Source organism: Bicyclus anynana, chromosome 9 (genome assembly GCF_947172395.1).
Source record: "Bicyclus anynana chromosome 9, ilBicAnyn1.1, whole genome shotgun sequence".
NCBI classification, from domain to species: Eukaryota; Metazoa; Arthropoda; class Insecta; order Lepidoptera; family Nymphalidae; genus Bicyclus; species Bicyclus anynana.
The window spans coordinates 2,738,585-2,761,618 of NC_069091.1; the positions used below are offsets into that span (position 1 = coordinate 2,738,585).

A 23,034-nucleotide genomic window follows, 5' to 3' on the forward strand; every position below is an offset into this window, starting at 1 on the left:
AATTATTTTTATGTTTATGGACAAAGACAGAGAGCTCCAGAATATAAAGGCATGGCAAAGGAAGAATCTTCTTACTCTTAAACAATGGTTTACATGACTGTAGAGGATCTGCTCCACATATACACCGTATACATTTTTTCTGGATTCTAAAGACTTTTATGAAATCAACCGAATTTCCCCATAAGATAAGTCCGTAGCGTAAGAGAGAGGAGACATATCCATGGTAAGCATTGAGTGCTGAATCTTTTGAAGTACCCCTTTTAAGTTTATACAGAACATACTTTAAACATTTACTTTAACTTTAACCACTTGTCTGCACAAACTGTCCAAGCAAAAAACACCAGAATGCGCCAACTGCCCACCTCGCGCGACCGATTTCGCGATTTTATGAACACAAAACATAAGTATCTATACACCACATTAAATCACTAATTTTTAATTCATGCATCATCGATAGAAATCTATATCTATACCAATATCACAAAGCTGAAGAGTTTGTTTGTTTGATTGAACGCGCTAATCTCAGGAACTACTGGTCCGATTTGAAAAATTCTTTCAGTGTAAGATAGCCCATTTATCGAGGAAGGCTATGGGCTATATATTATCCCCATATTCCTACGAGAAAGGGAACCACGCGGGTGGAACCGCGCGGTCAGCTAGTATTGAATAAAACTATGTAGGAAGACCTCGAGAGAGGTCTATGTCCAGCAGTGGAAGTTCATCGGCTGATAATGACGATGATGATGAATGTTAAATAAATTAAAAAGTAAAGATTTGGCGGTACGTCTTTGTCGGTAGGGTGGTAACTAACCACGGCCGAAGAAGCCTCCCACCAGCCAGACCCATTAAGGGCCATCAATCGGCCTTATCGGGGATCGAACCTAGGACCTCCGTCTGGTAAATCCACCACGCATTCTACTGCGCCATGGAGGCCGTCATAACGAAGTAAAACTGCTAGGCGTACTTTAGTATTATAATATCAGGTTTTGAATCCTATGAATAAATACGTATTTTCTACATTATTAAAGAATTACCTTACAATAAATAATGATTAAATTACCATAAGAATAATTATTATTATTGTTTCTGTATTATCAAATTCACATGGCTTATAAAAAACATTATAATGGGGCCGTATAATTATCTATATATAGAATTATAGATTAAACAAATAATACAAGGAAACTAAAATACACGTTCTTATATCTTTTTAATATAAAATACTGGAAAATTTAAAAAAACAATATAATTATTTTAATTGTAACCTACTTGCCTTAACTAAAAATAGGCAAGGCAAAATAATCCAATTATATGGTCTGTGAGAATTTCGGTAATACGGCGCGGCGATATGAGACTAGTCGTCGAGGTTTTGTTTTTTTTTATCAATCACAAGTTAACCCTTGACTGCAAAATCACCTGATGGACAGAAACCGAAAGGTTCCGATAGTTTCTACTCGGCATCAAACCGCAACGCTTAAAATATGTCCAACAGTGCAATTCATAGACGTTGTAGGGGCACCCCCAGGGGATCATTCATCCGCCGAATGTCAAATTCTCAAACAAATAGTTTAATTTGGACACTCAGCGGTAGGTAATTACAGCTCCACTGTAATTATCTATATCTATACTTATAATAAAATATACCTTTTCTAATTAAAAATTTATCATCATAATCGGACTACTCAGTAAAAAGTTACACGTGTGCTTACATAAAAAATATATACACGTCGAACTATTTAAACTTCTTCTTGTTTTTCGTCGGTTGAAAACTGTAGCAGGTCATCATCATCATCATCATATCAGCCGATGGACGTCCACTGCAGGACATAGGCCTTTTGTAGGGACTTCCAAACATCACGATACTGAGCCGCCTGCATCTAGCGAATCCCTGCGACTCGTTTGATGTCGTCAGTCCACGTGGTGGGGGGTCGTCTGTTTGTGTTTATGTTGATCGGGCATCACGCTGAAACTACTGAACGAATTCCAATGAAGCTTGGCACAAATTGAGAACATAATACGTAACACTAAAAGTATCCTTCACTTTTAGTCGAGAAAACAGGGGTTGAAAGTTTGTATGGAGAGTCCTTAATTTTTCTAGTCCCATTTGTAAAAAATTGGTGTGTGAAATCCTAGAAAAATATTAAAAATAATAAAATACACGATTTTTTAAAATTTTACCCCTAAAGAGTTAAAAAGGAATTGAAGTTTTTTATAATATAAATCGTTCATGTTTTAAGTTATAGTTTTGTATAATGGTTAGTGAATTACGTATAAAACATGCGAAAATATAAATGGAAGGGGGTAGAAATAGGGGTGGAAAATTTATATCGATTTCCACGCGAACGAAGTCGCGGGCGTCCGCAAGTTGTTTAATAAAAGGAAACACAAAATAGTCCACTTACGTAGTAGCTCATACTGCGGCAACCATCGAACTCTCAGAATGTTCCCCGTCAGGTTTCCCTGCTCAGCACTGTCCTCGTACTTCCATATGACGCGTTGCTTCAGCTTCGAGAGAGAGTTGACTATCATCTCTTCCTTGTACTTCGGCAAAGTGGCCGTCCGTATGAGCGAGCCGAAGCTGAAGAGAACTACGCCATGTTCGGATTCGTTCAGGAACTTTTCGATGTACTGGAAAAGAAACAATAAATGTCTATGCTTAGTGATACCATCATCTTGAGACGTACTTAAGTGGGAGTGTTTCGCTGATTCATGAAATGCTACACCATTCCATGTTAGAAGTTATATGTCAACACAAAAAAATAGTAGAATAGAATAGAATATATTTTGATTTGTCCACACACAAGTAATAAAAGAAAAAAATTAAGAAACATAAAGGAACAGAGTAATAAACAACAAAACTAACATAGAAGGTAAACTAAATTAAAAAATCAGGTAGGTAAAAAAATTAATAAATAAAAAATACAAGTCAACCCGTAAAGTGAACGATCTGCCGCAGATATAGACTGTAGACTCTTATATAATACCAAGCGTCTATTCTTTGGTCTTACTCTCCCCTTATATATACTTGCATCGCCCCATGCCCCATGATCATCATCATCATCTGCTTTTCCTTATCTAAGCTAAGTGAGATCGGCAAAATATGTCAATATCTGTTATTCTCTTCGATATCATTCTTTAACAACTCTCACTCATTCCAACCATCCAATGCCCCATTTAGAATAGCTCGTAATTATGCAAAACGCTAACCCGCGTATCAGTTTTGTCTATGCGTCTAAATCCTCCTTTGTTTTTCGTGATTCATGAAACACAGGCTGATCAACAAGATTGTAACTTACGATATTGTAATTGTCTAGTTTATAAATGCCTGTACCTATATTACGCATGTAAATATGTTAAGGGCCCTACTCACATATCTGCCGCAGGGGCAATCTAGGGTGCACGGCGGTTGTGCCGATATCGGGAGTATCTCTACACACTTGCCTGCCGTGCAGTGTTCCAGAATAAGCCGAGCTGAGCACACATATTGAGAATGGGGATCAAGGATAGTCTCGTGCCCCTGCCGCCCTGCCGCAGGGCCATCTTCCCAAATTGCCCCGGCATGCCTATACATATCACAATTAAGGATGCAATTAAGGATCCACTCCTACACCCTAGATTGCCCCTGCGGCAGATGTGTGAGTAGGGCCTTTTAAGTATCTTTCCTGTTAATTGCACTACCATACTTTCATTTTTCAAATGACTGAATCATTTGGAATTTTACACACCGGTTTTTAGAATAAAAATCTAAAATGTACCAGTTATTTTAATTTTTTTTATTGTTGTCATTGTGGTTGAGGTAGGAAAGTCCAAAAATTATGGAAATCAAATCAAAGCCGCCAAAGCTACGTGTTTGAAATCTATAAACTAAGCGGTGAGTAAAATGTTTGTCACTTCTGACCTTAGATTAAGTTCATTGGTACTTCCTTATCGATAAAGGTTTGTAGGCCGCCCAAAAATACATTATTATTCTGCAGTCGCCGCGACCGGTACTTTAGAATGTGCGATTTATGTAGGTTATCGTGGCGAAAAAGTTTATGGAGGTCAACGCCTTTTGTTTATATTATGGCGCGAAAAGAGCCTAATGGCCTACCCTACCTCAATTTCATCAACGTTCAGTTCAAGCTTACAACATCTTGGTTTTCAAAATCTCATATTAACATCTGCTAATGCAACACTGCATTATTCTTCAGATGTTAATGTTCAAATACCACCTACACCTACCTTAGGGATAACTTCCCTAGTTCGAGCCAAATGCATCCTCCCAACTTCTATCTCTCCTGGCACGAGAGGCGTAGGACCGTTCAAAGCGTGATATCTATTCAACAACATCAGAGATATACTTCATCCAATATCCTCTACATCAGAAATTTTCCTACCAAAATGATTCTCTATCCTGCTTCATTTCGTAACGGAACCATAGTTTGTAAAATATCTACAAAAACGTATTTTCCATTCGTTGCCTAAAGGTCATGGGTCATCAATGGCATATACGAGGGGTTGTCGGCAACTCCAAAGCGGTCAGCAGACCATGGCATCTAGTTGCTAGTTATCATAGCAATGACCGGTGCGTTTATCCCATACACGTGTAGAAGACCCAATATACAGACCCAATATACGATCACTGTTGAAGTTTTCCAGAAATACTACGTCGTATTCTTTCATCAAGGCTTCCTTTAACGGTTAAAGGACAGCCGTTCTGTAGATTTTCAACACCGCATCACTTAAAGGTTGATAGTGCCACAACTGCTTCATTAAACGCCCTATTATCGGAAAGTGCTGCAATTTGAAGAACTTCTCGAACAGTGTCAAATTAAAGATGTCCTTTCCAGGAGAGTGACCTCCAAAGCTGACGTTAGTGTAATTAGTAAGTGGATTTTTGATGGGGTAGAATGAGGCCACTGAGACACGGTGACCTCTTTTAGCTAGCCTTCGTAGAAGCGGCTCGAATACCCTTTGGGGGCTTTCGCCGATGTGAGGAAAAAGGCTGAGAATCCGAGCACTGTACACATACGAGTAGTCGGAAAGCGAGAATATCGCACTAGTATTAATAAAAACAAGCGTAGAACGCATTTCTTACACCCACTTCTCAAAGTCTTGAATGAAATCTTTTGTAATCTATTTCTGAAACTTTATTAGTAGAGACGTCATAATATCGTAACTGGCTTTTCGGTAATCGGCATAGTTTAAATTTTGAGTTTCTTCGCAAATTTTGATTAATACTTAATCCTCTTTGAGAATATTACCGTTTATCCCATACACGTGTAGATGACCCAACATACAATCAGTGTTGAAGTTTTCCAGAAACACTACGTCGTATTCCTTCATCAGGGCTTTCTTTAACTATTATTATTAATTATTTTAATATTAATATTCTCAAAGAGGATTAATACTTAATCCTCTTTGAGAATATTACCGCGCCTTAATTCCATTTACTGATTATTTTATTAATATACTGAAGATATGCAAAGTAGTAGGCACAAGTATTCATTCAGGCTCAAATTTACTCTGTGTTCAGGCTCCCAAATGCACGAAATTTACTCTTAGGACAGCATTATGTAGTTAAATAAATATTGTATTGACAGTCTGTTGTTGATATGAAGTATATTGAGATTGAGTTATTGACATAAAACAACTATACATTATACTTAAAACCATAGCTTAAAATCCCATTCAAAAATTCATCATCCAAGACAATTAATATGAAAAAGATATATTTTAACCATTCTGTACCCTTAAATGTATGATTTTAACTAAGTAATTTTATGTAGTAACTCTATGTCTAATAAGTACTAATCCCTGACGAACAGAAATACAACGTCTCATTAGATAGTAGGTAGTCATTAAACTTGGACACCTAACAATTTATCTTCGTGGAATTCGTTATTATGATACCAATTTAATTAGGTATACCTATACTCTTTAACGACTCGATTTTGACTAAAAATGCATTATCAGATTCAGAAATAATCGTGTAAATAAATAAATTAATTAAAAAAATAAAAAAAACTGAACAGAAAAAAAACAAGCTCAGTCCAGAAGTATAGAAAGCAATTAGAAAACAGTCGGGACCTATTAAATAATGTAGAAGAAAATCATTCTATCCAGTATCTAAGATCCCTACTGTTTTCTAATTCGAGTAATTCGAGTCTATAGCGTCTCACAGTCTACTTGTTATTTTTTTTTAGTTTCACCTATCTAAGAACACTTGGGTTATAGAGACAAATCTAACGATATCCTAATTACGTAAATTCGTTCAGTGGTTTGGAAGATATGAGGTAATAAAGAATATTACATACATAGATACATACATACATACATACATACAAACATACATACAAGATACGCGCGAAAAACATAACCCTTTTCTTCCTTCTTGCAGTCGGGTAAATACTAAACCAGTATATGTGCCAAATTCATCCAAGACCGTAACGAACATTACGTAAACAAACATACAAACTTTCATATTTATAATAGCTATCAGGAAGTTCTAAAAAGCTCAGCAGGCTGATTATGTATCTCGACGTATCACTTCTAACTGTGTAACGCAAAGCTAAATTGAACACTAGAGTGTTTTTGCAATTCCGATTATGTAAGACAAAAGACAGCCACAATGCCTAGTGATATCGTTCTAGGCGCAAAATTTTATCGACATTATGCGACTCAATAAAATACACCCTTTCCCGGTACTACTTACTACGGGTGCGGCATACTTTTGCACATATACGCATTATACTTGATTTTGCTGTTTGTCTGTGGTGAAGTGAAGTGCCATAGTTTCTTTGTTGGTAAACAAAGCCGTATTAAAATATTAATAAAAAAATTGGTTTCGTTGGATCAAAGTACTTGCTGCTAGTTTTTTGTTTTCAATAGAAGTAATGTATTAATCATTTTATCGTATACATTTTTATTAGTGTTAATAGTTAATTTATCAAAGTAAACGGCCACTTTTACATAAAACATTATCTACACGAAAGTTCTTCAAAGTTTTATCGTCTGCCTATGATTAATTTAATGGTCGTTGTGATAATATGTAAAGTATATTTTATAGTGTTTTGTATATTAAAGTTTATCGCTTGCAACTAAAGATGTCCGGGAAACTCAATGATCGCCAATTGGAACTCTAATTGGAGATTGCAGAGTGCCACCCAAACTTGGCGATGGGTTGTTTTGGAGGGCCTTTGGAAAGTCAGGCTACTAAATAAACCTTCCGTGTTCGCGTCTGCCAGTGGCGTTGTGTAAGTTATCACATATCTATATTCTATATTATTATTTTAAAGAGGATGAGAGGAAATTTTTGATATTGTAGGGGGTAATCTCTGGATCTTAGCGATAAGGCCGCCTTTTGTATGCTGATCTCTTCCTAATTTGTTTTTTATTTCACTTGTTTTTGTCTTTGTGGTGTGCAAATAAAGTATATTTATCTTTTATCTTTTTATCTACTAAACCGATTTTGAAAATTCTTTCACCAACAGAAAGTCACATAACTTGTGAGTGTAATAGGCTATATTTTATCCCTATAGTCCCAAGGGAGTGGGAACTATGCAGGTGGAACCGTCAAGCATCAGATAGTAATTATATTCAATTGAAATTCATAATTTTCTATTTTAAGCTTAACATAATACTTGGTTTTGTGACTAGCATATTGCATTAAGAAGCCTTTAAGTTCTAAGCATTAAGTACAACACGAATAATCAAAATCAAACTTTGTCTTTTTATGCAGATGTATTAGAATTGTTTGTATTTGTAGGTTTTTGTTTTAGTTACATTAAGGCTAAATATAAAATCCTACCTTGATTAGTAATTTTTTTATGATTGAGGCTAGCCACTTAAAATAATTAATTCAAATTTCAATTACAATATATAGTTAAGTTAAATCCTACAAGTATATGTATCTCCTACAAAACTGGATAAAATATAAGGCAAATCAAAAAACAAAAGAGCTCAGTTTAATCCCATAAAAGCCCAGTTGCTGCAGAGACTAGAGGGTTTGCCAGGGATATAGGTCCATAAGCACAGCAATGGCCCAGTGGATGTAACCATGTAATTTGTACTTTATATTTTCCACCATGTAATTTGTACTTTATATTTTCTTTTATTATGTACATGTTCAGCTTAATAAATATTGCACATTTTGATTTGTTAAATATCATCATTTTGATTTGTTAAATATCACATATAATGAATATTGTTATCATTTACAATAATGTATTGTTTATGATAACAATATTCATTAACCTGAAACTAAAGGATCACAAACATTCTTCGTCTGAAAAGAAGCTCAACATAAATACAACAAAGTATTATTTTTGTTATCACCATCTCACAGAAATATATTGTAGAACCAAGTAATATACCTGAGGTATAAATATATCAATTAACCCCCCCCCCCCCTAGATTTGTCATTTATATAAACTCTTAATCAAGATATAATACATAGGCCATTTCTTATCTCAATATTCCCACAGGAATGAGATCTACTTAAAGAAACCGGGGGCATATGTAGTTCATGTAATAAAAAAATATTTTCTACATTTCAGATCAACATGAAGATGTGGGCTCTAAACTTTGAGTGCCAGGGACTGACTATGGAAGTCTCCATGTCGCTGGTCACCATTGAGGTGCAAAACACCTTGAAAAAATTGGTGATTCTGAATCCTTCATCTCTATGAACGATTCATGAAGAAAGAATTAAACAAACATTTAATGAACAGATTTTTTATAAGATTATTATCAATAAGAGAAAATTGTCAAATATAATTTCATTTTAATTTAATATAGTTAATTATGACATCACTGTATATAAAGAATATGATTATTATCATTTGGTTAATTTCAGTATTACATAGTATTAGATAAAAATTTTATTGTAAAATTGCACATCAAAATATGTTTTATTATCTATTATTAGGAGGAAATATTATTTAACTATTATTATTATCCCTAATAGCCCAGTGAATGTGACCTCTGCCTCCAATTCCGGAGGGTGTGGGTTCGAACCCGTTCCGGGGCACGCACCTCCAACTTTTCAGTTGTGTGCATTTTAAGAAACTAAATATCACGTGTCTCAAACAGTGAAGGAAAACATCGTGAGGAAACCTGCATACCAAAGAATTCTCTTAATTCTCTGCATATGTGATGTCTGCCAATGTAATCCAAATATGCTGGCCCATATTCGGCTCCTGTCAGAATGAGAGGGGTTAGGCATTGGCCTTCCCTTACCTTATCAGCCGATAGACGTCCACTGCTGGACATAGGCCTCTTACATGGACCTCCAAGCACAACGACCTTGAGCCGCGAACATCCAACCAACCGACCAACCACGCTTTCCAGTGCGGGGTTTCCCAAGTGCGGGTAGGCACTAACCCCTCTTACTGGGGGAGACTCGAGCTCAGCAGTGAGCCGAATATGTGTTTATAATGATGATGATGATGATGATGATGATGATGATGATGATTATTATTTAAGTAATTGTAAAAGAAAAAATTGAATACTACATTAGTTGTTTATCTATACAATTCAATAATTTTAAGAACAAAACATGTGCCTACCACATTGTAGGAAATAAATAAATAATGATTTGATTAAAAACAATGTTGTTTAATGTTAAGCAGGTAGGGCCAGGTAGTTCTTTCTATATTTGTGTAACATCTATTACTTAAAAATAAAAAATATATTAACTTGTGTTGGTATTTTTTATTCAGACTTGATATAATTGTTGTTGACAAATTTTGTTATAATATATATCTTTCATTCTTTAGTTTAATTTAATCAAGAAACGACCCTACTTACACATATAGGTACCCCCTCTAACAAAAATAGACTGAAGTATAGGTAAATATTTAACAAAAATGTAAATTAAAAATTAATTATAGATTAATTAAAAACATGGCTACAATTTGAATTATCAACTTTAATAATTTGCTTCAAAATAAAAACACATACGCGTGGCGCAGTAAGTAGTGCTCCTGCATCCACGGTCATGGGTTCGATTCCCACACCTGGAAAATATTTGTGTGAAGAGCATGGGTTTTTTCCAGTGTGTGTGTATTTATACATTATATAAGTATTTATAGGTAGTATATAAATGTAAATGAATATTATAATATCAACTATCTTAGTACCCACAACACAAGCTACTCTGTATGCCTACTTTGGGGCTAGATAGTGCTTTGTATGGTTTAAGTATAAATAATTATACGGTCACGAAAAAATATATCCAGTCCTTTGTCTGCATAGCTTGAGGGTTCTAGCAACTTGTTATCATGGTTTTGAGTGAGGAATCCTTGGACAATACTGCCATCACAAGGATTACTGTTTTCTGTATCCAGCCCTTGATCTAACAGCCAAGTGAAAGCTTCTTTAGGTGTTCGTTGAAACATTGTTAAGCTCTTCACTTCTTCAAAATTATTAGTGATTCTCCTAGAAAAATAAATCATAATGTAGGTATACATGGTACTGCCCAACAAGTTCTTATAAAGTAGGTATATAATATACTGACCTGTGATAAGTCTCCTCCTTCGGCTGCATAGCTTGAGGGTTTAGGAAACCAGAGTTCATGGTTTTGGAGTGAGGAAACATTTTACAATATGCACCCAACTACAAGGCTCCACCGTATTTCTGACACAGCAATGTTGTGCATATCTTCATGGGATCTAGGAGCAGCTCCCAAGATGGGGGTCATCATGCAAACATTGGTCACCTGAAAGAATTGAAGTGTGTATTGCAATGTATTATGTATTTTGCCTACATAAAAGTAACAGTTATATATAATTTATAGTATATAATTTATATTTGGATCCTTTAATTTCATTAACTGACAGTTATACCTAAGCAACAGCTTACCTAACAACCAACAGCGGTCCCTATTGGGCAGGTTTTCCTCAAGTGGTCTTATTGCACCTGTTCCATATTTACAAGTCATAAGATGCACCACCAAATTGAGCATCCACTATGTTATTATTAGATTGGCATCAAATATATCTGAAATATTAATTGACAATATATAAATAAGTTAATGTTTAAATAAAAGGAGGTACCATGCTTTTATTCAATTCTAATTGTTAGCCTCCTAGTAGCTCTTGGCTTGTAGGCCGAACTATTGTCACATGGGTGCAATCAATGCATCCTAATACCCGGGCAATCCAAATTTTTTCTTAAATCTGTAAGTAGATGTTAATCTAGATTAAGCACCTGGGTATATGTCTATTTACAGTAACATCCTGTGATATGAATAAGCACTCTGTGTATTATTTATTAATCTCAATCAATAATCAATCTCATTTTGCAAATAAGTTTTTATGCAAAATCAACCTATGAAAGATTCAGTGTGGTAGTGAACACAAATTAGTTGAGTCTTAGAAAAAAAAAACTAAAAATATAATGAATAGGTTATGTTAGTTTCATACTGTGCTATAAGTTAGTTTCATACTTACTTATTTATAATGATTTTGTGTTTAATGCAAAGGGAACTTAACACATTTTTTTTAAACAGCTGGGGTATTCAGGAGCGTCAGCGACTTCATGTAGGCATTTGCTAAAAGATGCCTTAGCCATCACAAAGCCATTTGTATGATCCATTGGCATAAAAGTTTAAAGCTGCCAAGACAAGTAAATAATATTCAATGGTTTAATTTAGGTTCTTAGGATGACAGTGACCGATCTTTAGATAATATTATTTGTTTCTTACAATCTAACACAAATACTACTGGACTGATTATAAAAAATCTTTCACCATTGGTAAGCTACAGCACAGAGTAATATAGGCTATATAAAATATAGCCCGTATTACTCTGTGCTACCCCATATTTCCACAGGAACGGGAACTACACCGGCCAAACTATGGTGTGTCTGCTAGTACTGAATAAGCCTACTCCAAATCTTAAACCAACTTATCCTATGATGGAAGCTCACCATATAAAAATACCATATTCAGCTCACTGCTGAGCTCGAGTCTCCTCTCAGAATGAGAGGGGTTAGGCCCATAGTCCACGTCCACAAGAAAATTCCTTCATTCATTCATATAACTTACTTATCTCTAATTCATTGCGAACAGCAGTTGTTCGAAGACTTTGTATTTCTTCTAAAACCTGCTGGTATCGCGACACGAAAGTTTTGCAATGAACTCGACAAAGACATCTTTTTCGTTCCGTTTCCGCGTACAATACAAATGCTACATGCATTGTATTGTACATGGCAATGTCAATAAACACTACAAAAATAACACAATTAATTAAATTCACTTCAACTAACTCTAAAACTGTAATTCTGCTTTATGAAATAAGTATGTAGGTAGGTACCTACTATATATTCTCAACTTTCGTCATATTTTACATGAAAAACTTTTCTAATTCTGATTTTATTGACTTACAAACTAATACCTTACTTACAAGGTATAGTACAAAATTCAAAAAAATCCTAAAAGTACTTTTATTTGTAATTATTGAATCACAGGCGTCAAGTAAACTTTATTAAAACACTGCTCGGTATTAGTTTCTATAGCGATTGACTTTGACAACTTCTGTGTCACCCAGTTCTATGATCATTAAGCTTACATAATCGCTTAAACTGACTATCGATACGTAAAAACTGCGTTATAACTTGGATAAATCCCTACAAGTGACCGTGACAGAGAACGATCCAAGATGACGTCATTTCGGTGGGAGATGTGTGTTACATGATCGCAAAAACGAAAAATCGCTGTCATTTGTTGTCGTGACTGTGATTTTAAAGCGTTCACCGAGTTACATAATGACCCTGCAGACCTTTCTATCTCACAGTAACGGTGATCACATTGAAAATTACGGAAATGCACGCTACGTGTATTGACCGTTTGATCTGGCTCAAGGTCTGCCGGTATAATTGGCACGTCACCAGTTTCATACACTACATATGCGAGTGTGTGTCTGTCGGATTGTGTGATTAACCCATTTTTTATTTTTTTTTTATTCTTTTCAAGTTAGCCCTTGACTACAATCTCACCTGATGGTAAGTGATGATGTAATCTAAGATGGAAGCGGGCTAACTTGTTAGGAGGAGGATGAAAATCCACACTCCTTTCGGTTCCTACACGACATCGTACCGGAGCGCTAAATCGCTTGGCGGTACGTCTTTGTCGTTAGGGTGGTAACTAGCCACGGCCGAAGCCTCCCACCAGCTAGACTTGGACCAATTAAGAAAACCTCAATCGGCCCAGCCAGGGAACGAACCCAGGATCTGCTATTCATTATATTTTGCAAATTAATAAATGAAACAGTCGATCAATGTCTTTTCTTTTTACCTCGGGACTTCATGTAGCAACAATTATAAATGTTAAAGCCATAGAGCTAGCAAACAACATGGCGATATTCGTGAGACTATACCGGACATTTTGGTATTTAAAGCCCTAAAAATAATACAATAGGGAACTCAAGCTAACTTATTCTAATAACTATACAAACCATGCCCACGTGGTGTGATGGCAAGAATATTGGCTATTCCGCGCTGGCCAGCCGTCAGCCAGGCTGATCCTTGCGCGAAAAATGAGCCAACCTTTCTGTCCTAAATGTCCTAAACGGCCCATTTCATTGTAGTGTAAAGAAACATCATTGAACCACGAGCTCGGTTGATGACATGTAGGTAAATATTGGGTCGTTGTGGTCGTTAAGCTGTTAATTACATTCTTTGTTAATTGTTACAAACATTAATTGTCAATAATAATAAATTGGTATACACTTTAAAATACCTTTACTAATCTATTTTCATGATTGGTGGACTATCAACTCGTAATAAAGCAGGATGATTGGATTCAAAGGAACTCTTAATTCTATTCACTCAATAATAAATAGTTCAAGGTCATCAGGAGTGATACACAAAAATGATTGATAACTATAATTGTACAGTTTCACCGGTGTTTGTTGTAATACTTACAGTAATTAATAAAAGTTTTGTAGAAAAGTATAAATAACTCTTAAGTATAACTATAAGGTCACTCTTTTAAACAAAAAAAATATTTTCAAAATTGGTTAATAAATGACTGAGGAAATGAATGATGATGGAAAGTTATGAGGTAACAAACGTAAAATGGAAAGAAAATTGAAAAAGAATTGGTTTGGTTAAAAAACACGTTAAAGGAATACGTGTTTTATTAAAACAAACTGCCCCGGAGGTCCAGTGGTTAATCCATGTGTCTTTGGATAACGAGGATCCTGGGTTCAAATCTTGGGACGGGCTGTGAAATATTGTCCATGCCTGGTTAGGACGTGGAGGAACTTGCTCTTCCGGTGACTTTTTTAACGCTACAAAGTCTCGGTCAACTGCTAGTATATATAATATATATATATATATATGACGTATTCGTAGATGTGCGCAAAATAAATAACCATAAACTAGTTATCGACGAGTTAACTCTTTGAGTGATGTATAGACAGCAGAGTAACTAATTCACCTCCGCAACAATTTGTTGGACCATCTGACCAATTAAATGCAGTTACCAACAATGCGACAAATAATGAATTACGAACGGACACCTATAACTTTTAATTTTAGTGTAAATAAAAGCCTATGCGTTTTATATTTTTATTATAGCAATGAATACATAGTAAACAATTAACCTCTGCAGCATTTCGTTGGATAAATTGATCAATTGCAATAATGTAATTATCAACCATGCGCCAAATATTTAAGTACTAGAGGGCGTCCTTGCCTTCTTTGCTAGTATAAATTGAAGCCGATGTGAATTTATTGGTGATGTCTTACTTTTATATACATATACATATAAGTAATGAATTATTTTCGAATTTTAATCATTAGGTAAGTAATAAATGTTGCTGTTTTGGATATTTATCTATATAGCAAATGTCAAGGTTTGTATGTAACATTTTAAGGTTTCCGATCATTTGTATTCATTGGTCTCACTGCGAATTGGGTTATACATATTATGATAACTGTTATTGGAAATAAAATCTGTCAGTATTATGTCTAAGGTACAATATTATAGGGAGAAAAGTGTTCAACGTTGTAGTTTTCATAATAATAAACATTTGAGTTTGTAGTCGTGCCTGCCAAGCTTTGCATGACCTTCCAGTGATTTAAATGATTAGATTGGTACTAAGTAAATATGTCTACTCCTAAACTTGTTACTTAAAGTAATGACAAGATAAAATTATTCGTTTAGATTTGCAGCGGAAGCCGGAACGAATAAATTGTAAAACGCATAGTTACCATTTTATTCGTTGTTAAGCGACATTATCTAAACATTAGTCTGTATAATAATGGGTACATACTCATATACGTAGTGGTGCTCTATTCGTTATCAACCCATATTCGGCTCACTGCTGAGCTTGATACTCCTCTCAGAATGAGAGGGATTAGGCCAATAGTCCACCGCGATGGCCCAATGTGGATTGGCAGACTTCACACACGCAGAGAATGAAGAAAATTCTCTGGTGTGCAGGTTTCCTGACGATGTTTTAAAGAATAAGAAAACCAGTCATCAGGGAAATATTTCGTCCAATATTATCCAAGTAATTTTCTTGCCAAAACGCTTCTCAATTATCTTCTGTTCTTTAATCTAGATTCGATAATGGAACCACAATTTCTGGTATACATTCCAAAACGTATTTTGCATTCGCTCTCAAAGTCTCAAAGTGCCATGTGCGAGTTAAAGCCTGTGCTATACATACGTAGGAAGGGTTATCTAATACTGCAAAGCGATAAGCGGACCATGGCATCAAGTTACTAAACAACAACGCAATGATCAGTGCATTTACACAGTGCACTGTAGGAGACCCAGCATACAGTACCTAACTGGTTTCCACAAATTATCATCATCAACAATTCATATTCGCCTCACTGTTGAGCACGAGTCTCCTCTCAGAATGGCTAGCCCACTAAGAAATTAACTAACACTTCGGTAACAGTCGGGCATACTCCGACCTAATATCACGTGAGTCTTAGTCGTGTCTCATAATCAATTACCTAATACAAAGTAAATTGTTTACTGTTGTATACAAAGTAAAACGTACCTACTTTATTCTACTTTATTAACAATGTAACAATTTTATTTCCCAGGTCTCGGAGATGATGCATTAAAAAAACTCATATCAATAAATATTGGCTACGCTTACGTTACTAACAAAAAGTACTTTGTGATTGGTGATCATAAAATTAAGCCCTCATTCGCACGAGATTTTTTTTAACGGACTTTAAAAAGAGCGTTCAAATATAGTATGAAGTTAAATGAAGATCTATTTCCAACGCCCAAAATTGGAAATGCAACGCTGCTAGAAAAAAAAGCGTCTCGTATTAAAAACGCTGTTGTATGAACATTTATTTAAGAATGCATTTGTTGTATTTAAACGTTTTTTTAACGTCCGTTAAAAAAACTCTCGTGCGAATGTGGGCTTAAAGTATTGACAACCTTTATAACCTGTTTGATCTGTCATCCAAATACATCAAATTAAGACCGCATTGATGCGTACTTTTGGACATGCTCGTCACTGTCAATAATATTTTATAAGTTTTGGATGGAGTAACTTTTTATTCCATGAATATTATTTCGAGGGCCAGGTTCAAATAACTGTGTCATTCAAATACTTCATACACTTTGAGCATTATTTTGATTTTAAATAGATGTAGTTTCTATGCTTATTAAGTATTCTCTAAAAAACTAATGAATGAACCTATATCTAGGGCTTATTTATCACTAGCTCACAAATTAGATCACAAATCCCAGCCTACCCCTACCCTACCTTACCCTACCCTACCCCTATCCTACTCCTCCCCTACCCTATACCTTCCATATCCTTCCCCTACCTCTACCTTGCCCCTACCCTACCCTACACTTTTCCTAGATTACTCCTAACCTACCTCTATCCTACCCGTTCCCTACCCCTATCCCTATCCCTACCCTCAGCAAAATTGGTCCAGCCTTTTGAGCGTGGTGCAATGACCAAAAGACTATAATTTCCCAAGCGACTTCTATGCTAATACTATAAAGAGGTAAAGTTTGTGTGGTTGTCGGGGGTAATCTCTGGATTATTTGTAGTAGTAATCTCTGGACCGATTTAGAAAATTCTTTTACCAATAGAAAGCTCCACTATTTGCGAGTGTTATAGGCTATGTTTGGTCCTCATATTCACACAGAAACGGGAACCACGTAATTAAAACCGCGGGGCGTCCTATAGCGGCATTTCTGCGACTTTCAGAAATTTCGTATTATCTCCGAAACTATATAACTAATTAACATACTGTAAAGGGCAAATATTATCTCTTTAATATCCTTGTAATTATTAAATAATTTATTTTGATAAGGATTTAAGTTTAGTTGTGTAAATAATGACGTAAACCTTAGTTTAAAATTTAAATAATTTATTAAAGTACTAAAGGTACTATATCTGCTTAAATATAAAAGATAGATATATGGTGTCGCAGACTTTTTTGTAGAACTTTTAAAGGTTCAAAAAGCCTCCATACATTTATTTCAGTTATACGCAATGGTTGAGGCAGCGCATGCGAATAAGTAAGTTTTTCGGTCCGACCTGTAAGAGAAAACCCGCGATAACTCAGTAGTTATATATGACAGAAATATAAAATATAGCCTATAGCACTCCCCGATAACGTAGCATTCTACTGGTGAAAGATTTTTTAAAATCGGAGCAGTAGATTCCGAAGATTACCCCATTTCAAAGAACCTCTTTATAATATTAGTATAGATATAGATTAGTATAGATTGTGATGACTGCAAGTTATCTTCATTTCTGGACGAAAAACGGGGACGTCTCTTTAACTATTATCTTATCTCTGTTTACATGGTGGTCATGGTAATCGTTGTAATAGATAGTTTTTTACGGATTTACTAAGTAAGTGGTCTAACAATTTCATGGCGTTTTAACATCGTTTTAACTTCACGTTTCAATGTTATCAAGGTTTCAATTTGATTTTTTTTCCTATTAGTACAAATAAATTTCTTTATATCGACTTGATACAATATATTAAAAAATACAATATATTATATATTGATTCTTAATAATTGTCTTTAATAGTTTACGTAAAGTGTTGAACTGTGTGCGTGGCGGCACCTGAACTGGGTCCTAACTGAAAATCAGTGCTGCATACTTTTTTTATTGGAAGTATGCGGCAAAATGCTGAGTTGAGGCCTTTTTCTAGGTTTTGCCACATATTACAGGAAATTCTTTAGTGCTCCACTGTTTGAGTGGACAGTTAAGCCATAATATGTTATAATCTAGATTTAATGTGTTATGTGGCATTACTTAAAAATAAATATCTTTTCTTTTCTTTCTTCTTTTTTTATACAAGTGTTGATAATCATTACAGCTATCCTAACTTATGAGGTAACAGCCCGGAACAACGGTCGTGGCTTATCCCGTACCAGTCTTACAGGTTTTTGACCCAGGAGGTGCATATTTCCCAGGTCTTTGACTTCCTTGGATCTTGTACGTTAAGCTTCAAAATCGAATACATGTACTGTCGCATAATGTGTTCCAGAATATCAATCTTATAATCAAGATCGTAATATACCAATACCTATTTTAGTCAGTTTTCAGGGTTTTTTGGACATCTCTGCTCTGTTCTAAGAATTTCGAAGTTTTCTAAAATAGGTAGATAAAAGCATACATGGTGCTTAATATCACATCGATGTGGGTGTTGATGGAGTCCAAAAACGAGTTTAACCATTTTTTCTCTCACGATGATCTAAATTCGGTAAATGGACATTGCTAAAAAACTGTGATAGATGTCTTCATTTAAATATCTTCGCTATACGATCTGATCATTTATTTTCAGGAGGTGCATATTTCCCAGGTCTTTGACTTCCTTGAATCTTGTATGTTAAGCTTCAAAATCGAATACTTGTACTGTCGCATAATGTGTCTCGTATCAACCTTATAACCAAGATCGTAATATACCAGTACCTATTTTAGTCAGTTTTCAGGGTTTTTTGGACATCTCTGCTCTGTTCTAAGAATTTCGAAGTTTTCTAAAATAGGTAGATAAAAGCATACATGGTGCTTAATATCACATCGATGTGGGTGTTGATGGAGTCCAAAAACGAGTTTAACCATTTTTTCTCTCACGATGATCTAAATTCGGTAAATGGACATTGCTAAAAAACTGTGATAGATGTCTTCATTTAAATATCTTCGCTATACGATCTGAACATTTACAAAGATCAAAAAAGTTGCTACAATTTTAATTTTATTGCGCCTACATGGACCGTATTCTAATTTCGTTGCTAATGAGCCTATACTCGTATTTCTCGTTTAGGTACTTATAGTCTATGGGATGGAGCAATAATAGCCTAAATAATAATAATTAACAAAAATATTTTTCATTTAAAATTAGGAAAACAAGTTGTCACGTTCTCATAATCAACTATTATACATATCATTGTATTATTTACGTATTTTTCTTAACTTTGTTAGAAGGAAGTACCTACCTAATAGGTATCTACTTTTTAACGAAACCGTAAACGTAATGTGAGAAGAATGAAGAAAGAATGAAGTTAGTTTATGTTATAGTAGGTATATTGTTAGTATCGTTGTTTTAAATACTTACAACAGTAATCCAGCAAAAGCTAGGACATTTTAATGATTAACATAAAAAAATCTAATTATATACTTGGTTGTAAAAAGGCTAACAGCGAAAGACTGCGATATGCCTGTTTCAAAGAAACACACAAACAAATTAGTAAAACTTCTCGCAAAATAATAAAAGTATCTGCACTTTCGAATGCTGCTCTTGTAACGATCATTGTACGGTAGCATAACCCAAAAACACGATTCTATAAGTTTTTTCTTATCAAATCAAATCGTTTATTTCCTGATACAATATTTTATAAATCTATACTAATATGATAAAGGTAATCTGTGGTGATGTTTGGATTTACTGGACCAATTTCAGTCCAAAAAAATATAGCTATATATAATTCCTATAGCCTTCCTCGTCAAGTGGCCACTGAAAGAATTTTACAAATCGGACCATTAGTTCCTGAGATCAGCGCGTTCAACCAAACAAACAAACAAACTCTTCAGCTTTATAATATTAGTACAGACAAGTTAGCCCTTGACTACAATATCCTCAATCAGCCCAGCCGATCAAACCCAGGACCTCCGACTTGTAAATCAACCGCGCATACCACTGCACCACGGAGGCCGACAAAACAATGAACTCGCAACGAAATAAAAAACAATATTTTCGATCCCGCACTCGTATTGTCTTTTTCTCTTTACGAGATAATGTCGTTAAAGCATGCTAGGCCCAGGGAGAAATTTATACGCTTTCCATATTAGCAGATATTTATGCAACATCGCCACAACCTGGAGATAGTAGTACAAGTACTTAGTAGTCAACTACTAACATGCCTTCAAATAAAAAGCATATCCAGTTTTCTATAGACACGTAACACGATAAACATTTAGGTGCCTCGTTGATCGCTAGCGAATGGTGATCATTGGTTTGGCTTAGGTAAATAATAATAGTGTTTTCTTCATTTAAGAAACATGTACAACCCTCCCACCATATAGGTAAGTTAGCTATTGTTTTGATCTAAATCGTAAGCTTTAGCGTTTTCCATGTTCTGTGGATTAGGATCCTCCAACTTGGTTTTGGCTCCAAAGAAAGCCGCGATGCCATACATATCATATCAACGTTCCTTCTGTCAATAGAATTCTCTGGTTCTGAAGTCAACCACAGGAATCCTTTTAATTTCGTAATTTGAACATGGGGTATTTAGATGATGGGATGATGGGAGGAGATTTAGAGACAATTATTGCAGACCTTTTTAAAAAATGAATTACAAACAATTTGCTTAGAACTAAATTCCAACAAATGTGAGGTGTTTTTATTAGTGACAAAATAGACCTTTTCGGCAGTATCAATTGCTGGTCCCCAATTTTCGAAAACGGTTTTAATTCTTTTATAGAGGAAAAGATTCAAAGATGTTGTGTAGTTTCAAACAGATTATTAGAAATTAATATACAATCTGCATTCACTATTAACCGTTATTGTCTTTTCGTCCCCAAAATTACTCATTATCTTAGATCATTTTCATTTTTAGAAAAACCTGCCCGTTTTGGAATAAATCGATAAAATTAAATTCTCTATATAAAATTTTGAGTGTGGCTTCAGGCGACTTTACCAGTACGCCTCGTCGGCATCGGCATTCGCAAAATTTCCGACATTAGTTTACCAGCGTCAATGGCAAGAGATCGGATGGAATGTCATTGATGCCATGGAAGATGTGTAGGCCTTTGGCGTGGGAAGTTACTTACATAGACACCCTTGCGCCTTCAGACCTTTCTAGCTCCATGGGCTGTGCTGCTGCTGCATTAGCCGAGACCCTCAAGCGGTGCAAATATAGCAATCTTCGTCGGAGCTTACATATTTGAGCCGTTTGCGATCGAAACACTAGGACCATGGGATCCGAGTACTCGCTTTCTTTTTAAAGAAATTGCAAAGCGATTAATGGACGCCTCCCGTGACCAGAAGGCTGGCCTACACTTAGGCCAGAAAACCAGTATTGCCATACAACGAGGCGATACTGCCAGCCTTCTGGGTACTTTAAAATTAACATCGATTCAGACAAATTCTACGACGCCTCAGTCTTTAGATATAAGTATAGGTATTTCCTTTTTTATTTTATAATATGTAGTTAATATAATAGCTGTAGTTAAACTTAGTTAAGTACGTAATAGGTAAGTAGTTTTAATATTATCGTAAAATTAAACAAATAAAAAAACTGGATTTAAAAAAAAGTCATTAAGTTGTCCTGACAATTATTGTGAATCTAACCTTTGTTCAACATTGATTTTTTAAATTAAATCCACTTCTGAGTTTTTTTGCTAATTATAGTACGGTTGGCAACCCTAGTTAAACCACCAGTACCAGTCATTAGCACCAAGTTATTGATGATAGCTGACGCCGCGCGGTTTCAACCGCGTGGTTCCCGTTCCCGTAGGAATACGGGGATAATATATAGCCTATAGCCTTCCTCAATAAATGGGCTTTTTAACTCTGAAAGAATTTTTCCAATCGGACCAGTAGTTCTTGAGATTAGCGCGTTCAATCAAACAAACAAACAAAGAAACTCTTCAGCTTTATAATATTAGTATAGATAACATAGATCGTTACCCTAATAACCCACTGACATGTATGCGATGCGGCGGGTCTAAACTCCGAAATCTCTTTTATCTAGACACGAGAGTATTATCTGCTGATTATGTGTCTCGGTATAGCATTCAAATAATGAGTCACTACAATTTGTGATCATCTAACATAGTTAGATGATTGCTTAAACGAAAACACAATTAAAAACGACACACCAAGATACATAATAACCCTGCTGATCTATATTGGACGGTGTGCGTAAGGTTTTTAACCAAGGCAGGCATTGTTCGTAGGTACAAAGTGCGCAGAATCGAGAACACACGTTATGAGTCCTCAGGCACAGAATGTCTCAGGGTAAGCAGTGTATTTTGCATATATGGAGAACACTACTAAGAGTGGGACAATAATAGAAAACACATGATGTAGGTATATCCTGTGTAACTTACTGGAATGGATAAGTATAGGTATGCTTAGAATTTTTTATTCCGGAAGATACAAAGATGCGTACTATGCTGCCTTTTATGTTCATAGACAAGATTTTTTTATTTCCTCTCATTTAAATAAAAAAAATATTATCTCATTTAAATGAAAAAATGTTATTTATTTATTCATCAGTCAGAGTTTACAATCTTAGCTATAAGTAATTAAACCAGGTAATATATTTCAATTTGTGCACTTTGTAGTGATTCTTCAGACAGTTTGAAAGTACCATTTTATGAGTTAGATATGAGTACGTGTTAATAGATATTTAATTGTTTCGTTAATACCTAATTTCATGAGTTCTTTGGCATCTTATTAATTCAAAATATATTTTTTTAATTTACCTAAATAACTCGCAAATAAAAAAATATTTTTAAAAAGACTACGCACAGTCCCACAAGATAGATACTCGTATTCGAAACAATTTACATAATGTAAAAACCTGTTCTTTAC

The 23,034-nt window shown here is 35.1% G+C and overlaps 1 protein-coding gene and 2 long non-coding RNA genes across 7 annotated transcripts in view; 1 reads left to right on the forward strand and 2 right to left on the reverse strand.

The window, feature by feature from the left end:
- The window catches only part of LOC112058475 (UDP-glycosyltransferase UGT5-like), a 59,342-nt gene that overhangs the window by 11,135 nt on the left and 25,173 nt on the right, over window positions 1-23,034 (reverse strand). For all 5 annotated transcript variants that reach the window (XM_052883367.1, XM_024099335.2, XM_024099337.2 and 2 more), the window contains exon 2: window positions 2,403-2,628. In XM_052883367.1, coding sequence (XP_052739327.1) covers window positions 2,403-2,628 — 226 coding nt within the window. The remainder of the gene's footprint in view (window positions 1-2,402; window positions 2,629-23,034) is intronic.
- Window positions 6,501-9,681, forward strand: LOC128198355 (uncharacterized). Its single transcript, XR_008251085.1, has 2 exons — window positions 6,501-7,235; window positions 8,538-9,681. It is a non-coding gene; the product is annotated as an uncharacterized LOC128198355 (long non-coding RNA).
- Window positions 9,891-11,797, reverse strand: LOC128198354 (uncharacterized). Its single transcript, XR_008251083.1, has 4 exons — window positions 11,433-11,797; window positions 10,843-10,980; window positions 10,499-10,699; window positions 9,891-10,419 (listed from the first exon to the last, which is right to left on the reverse strand). It is a non-coding gene; the product is annotated as an uncharacterized LOC128198354 (long non-coding RNA).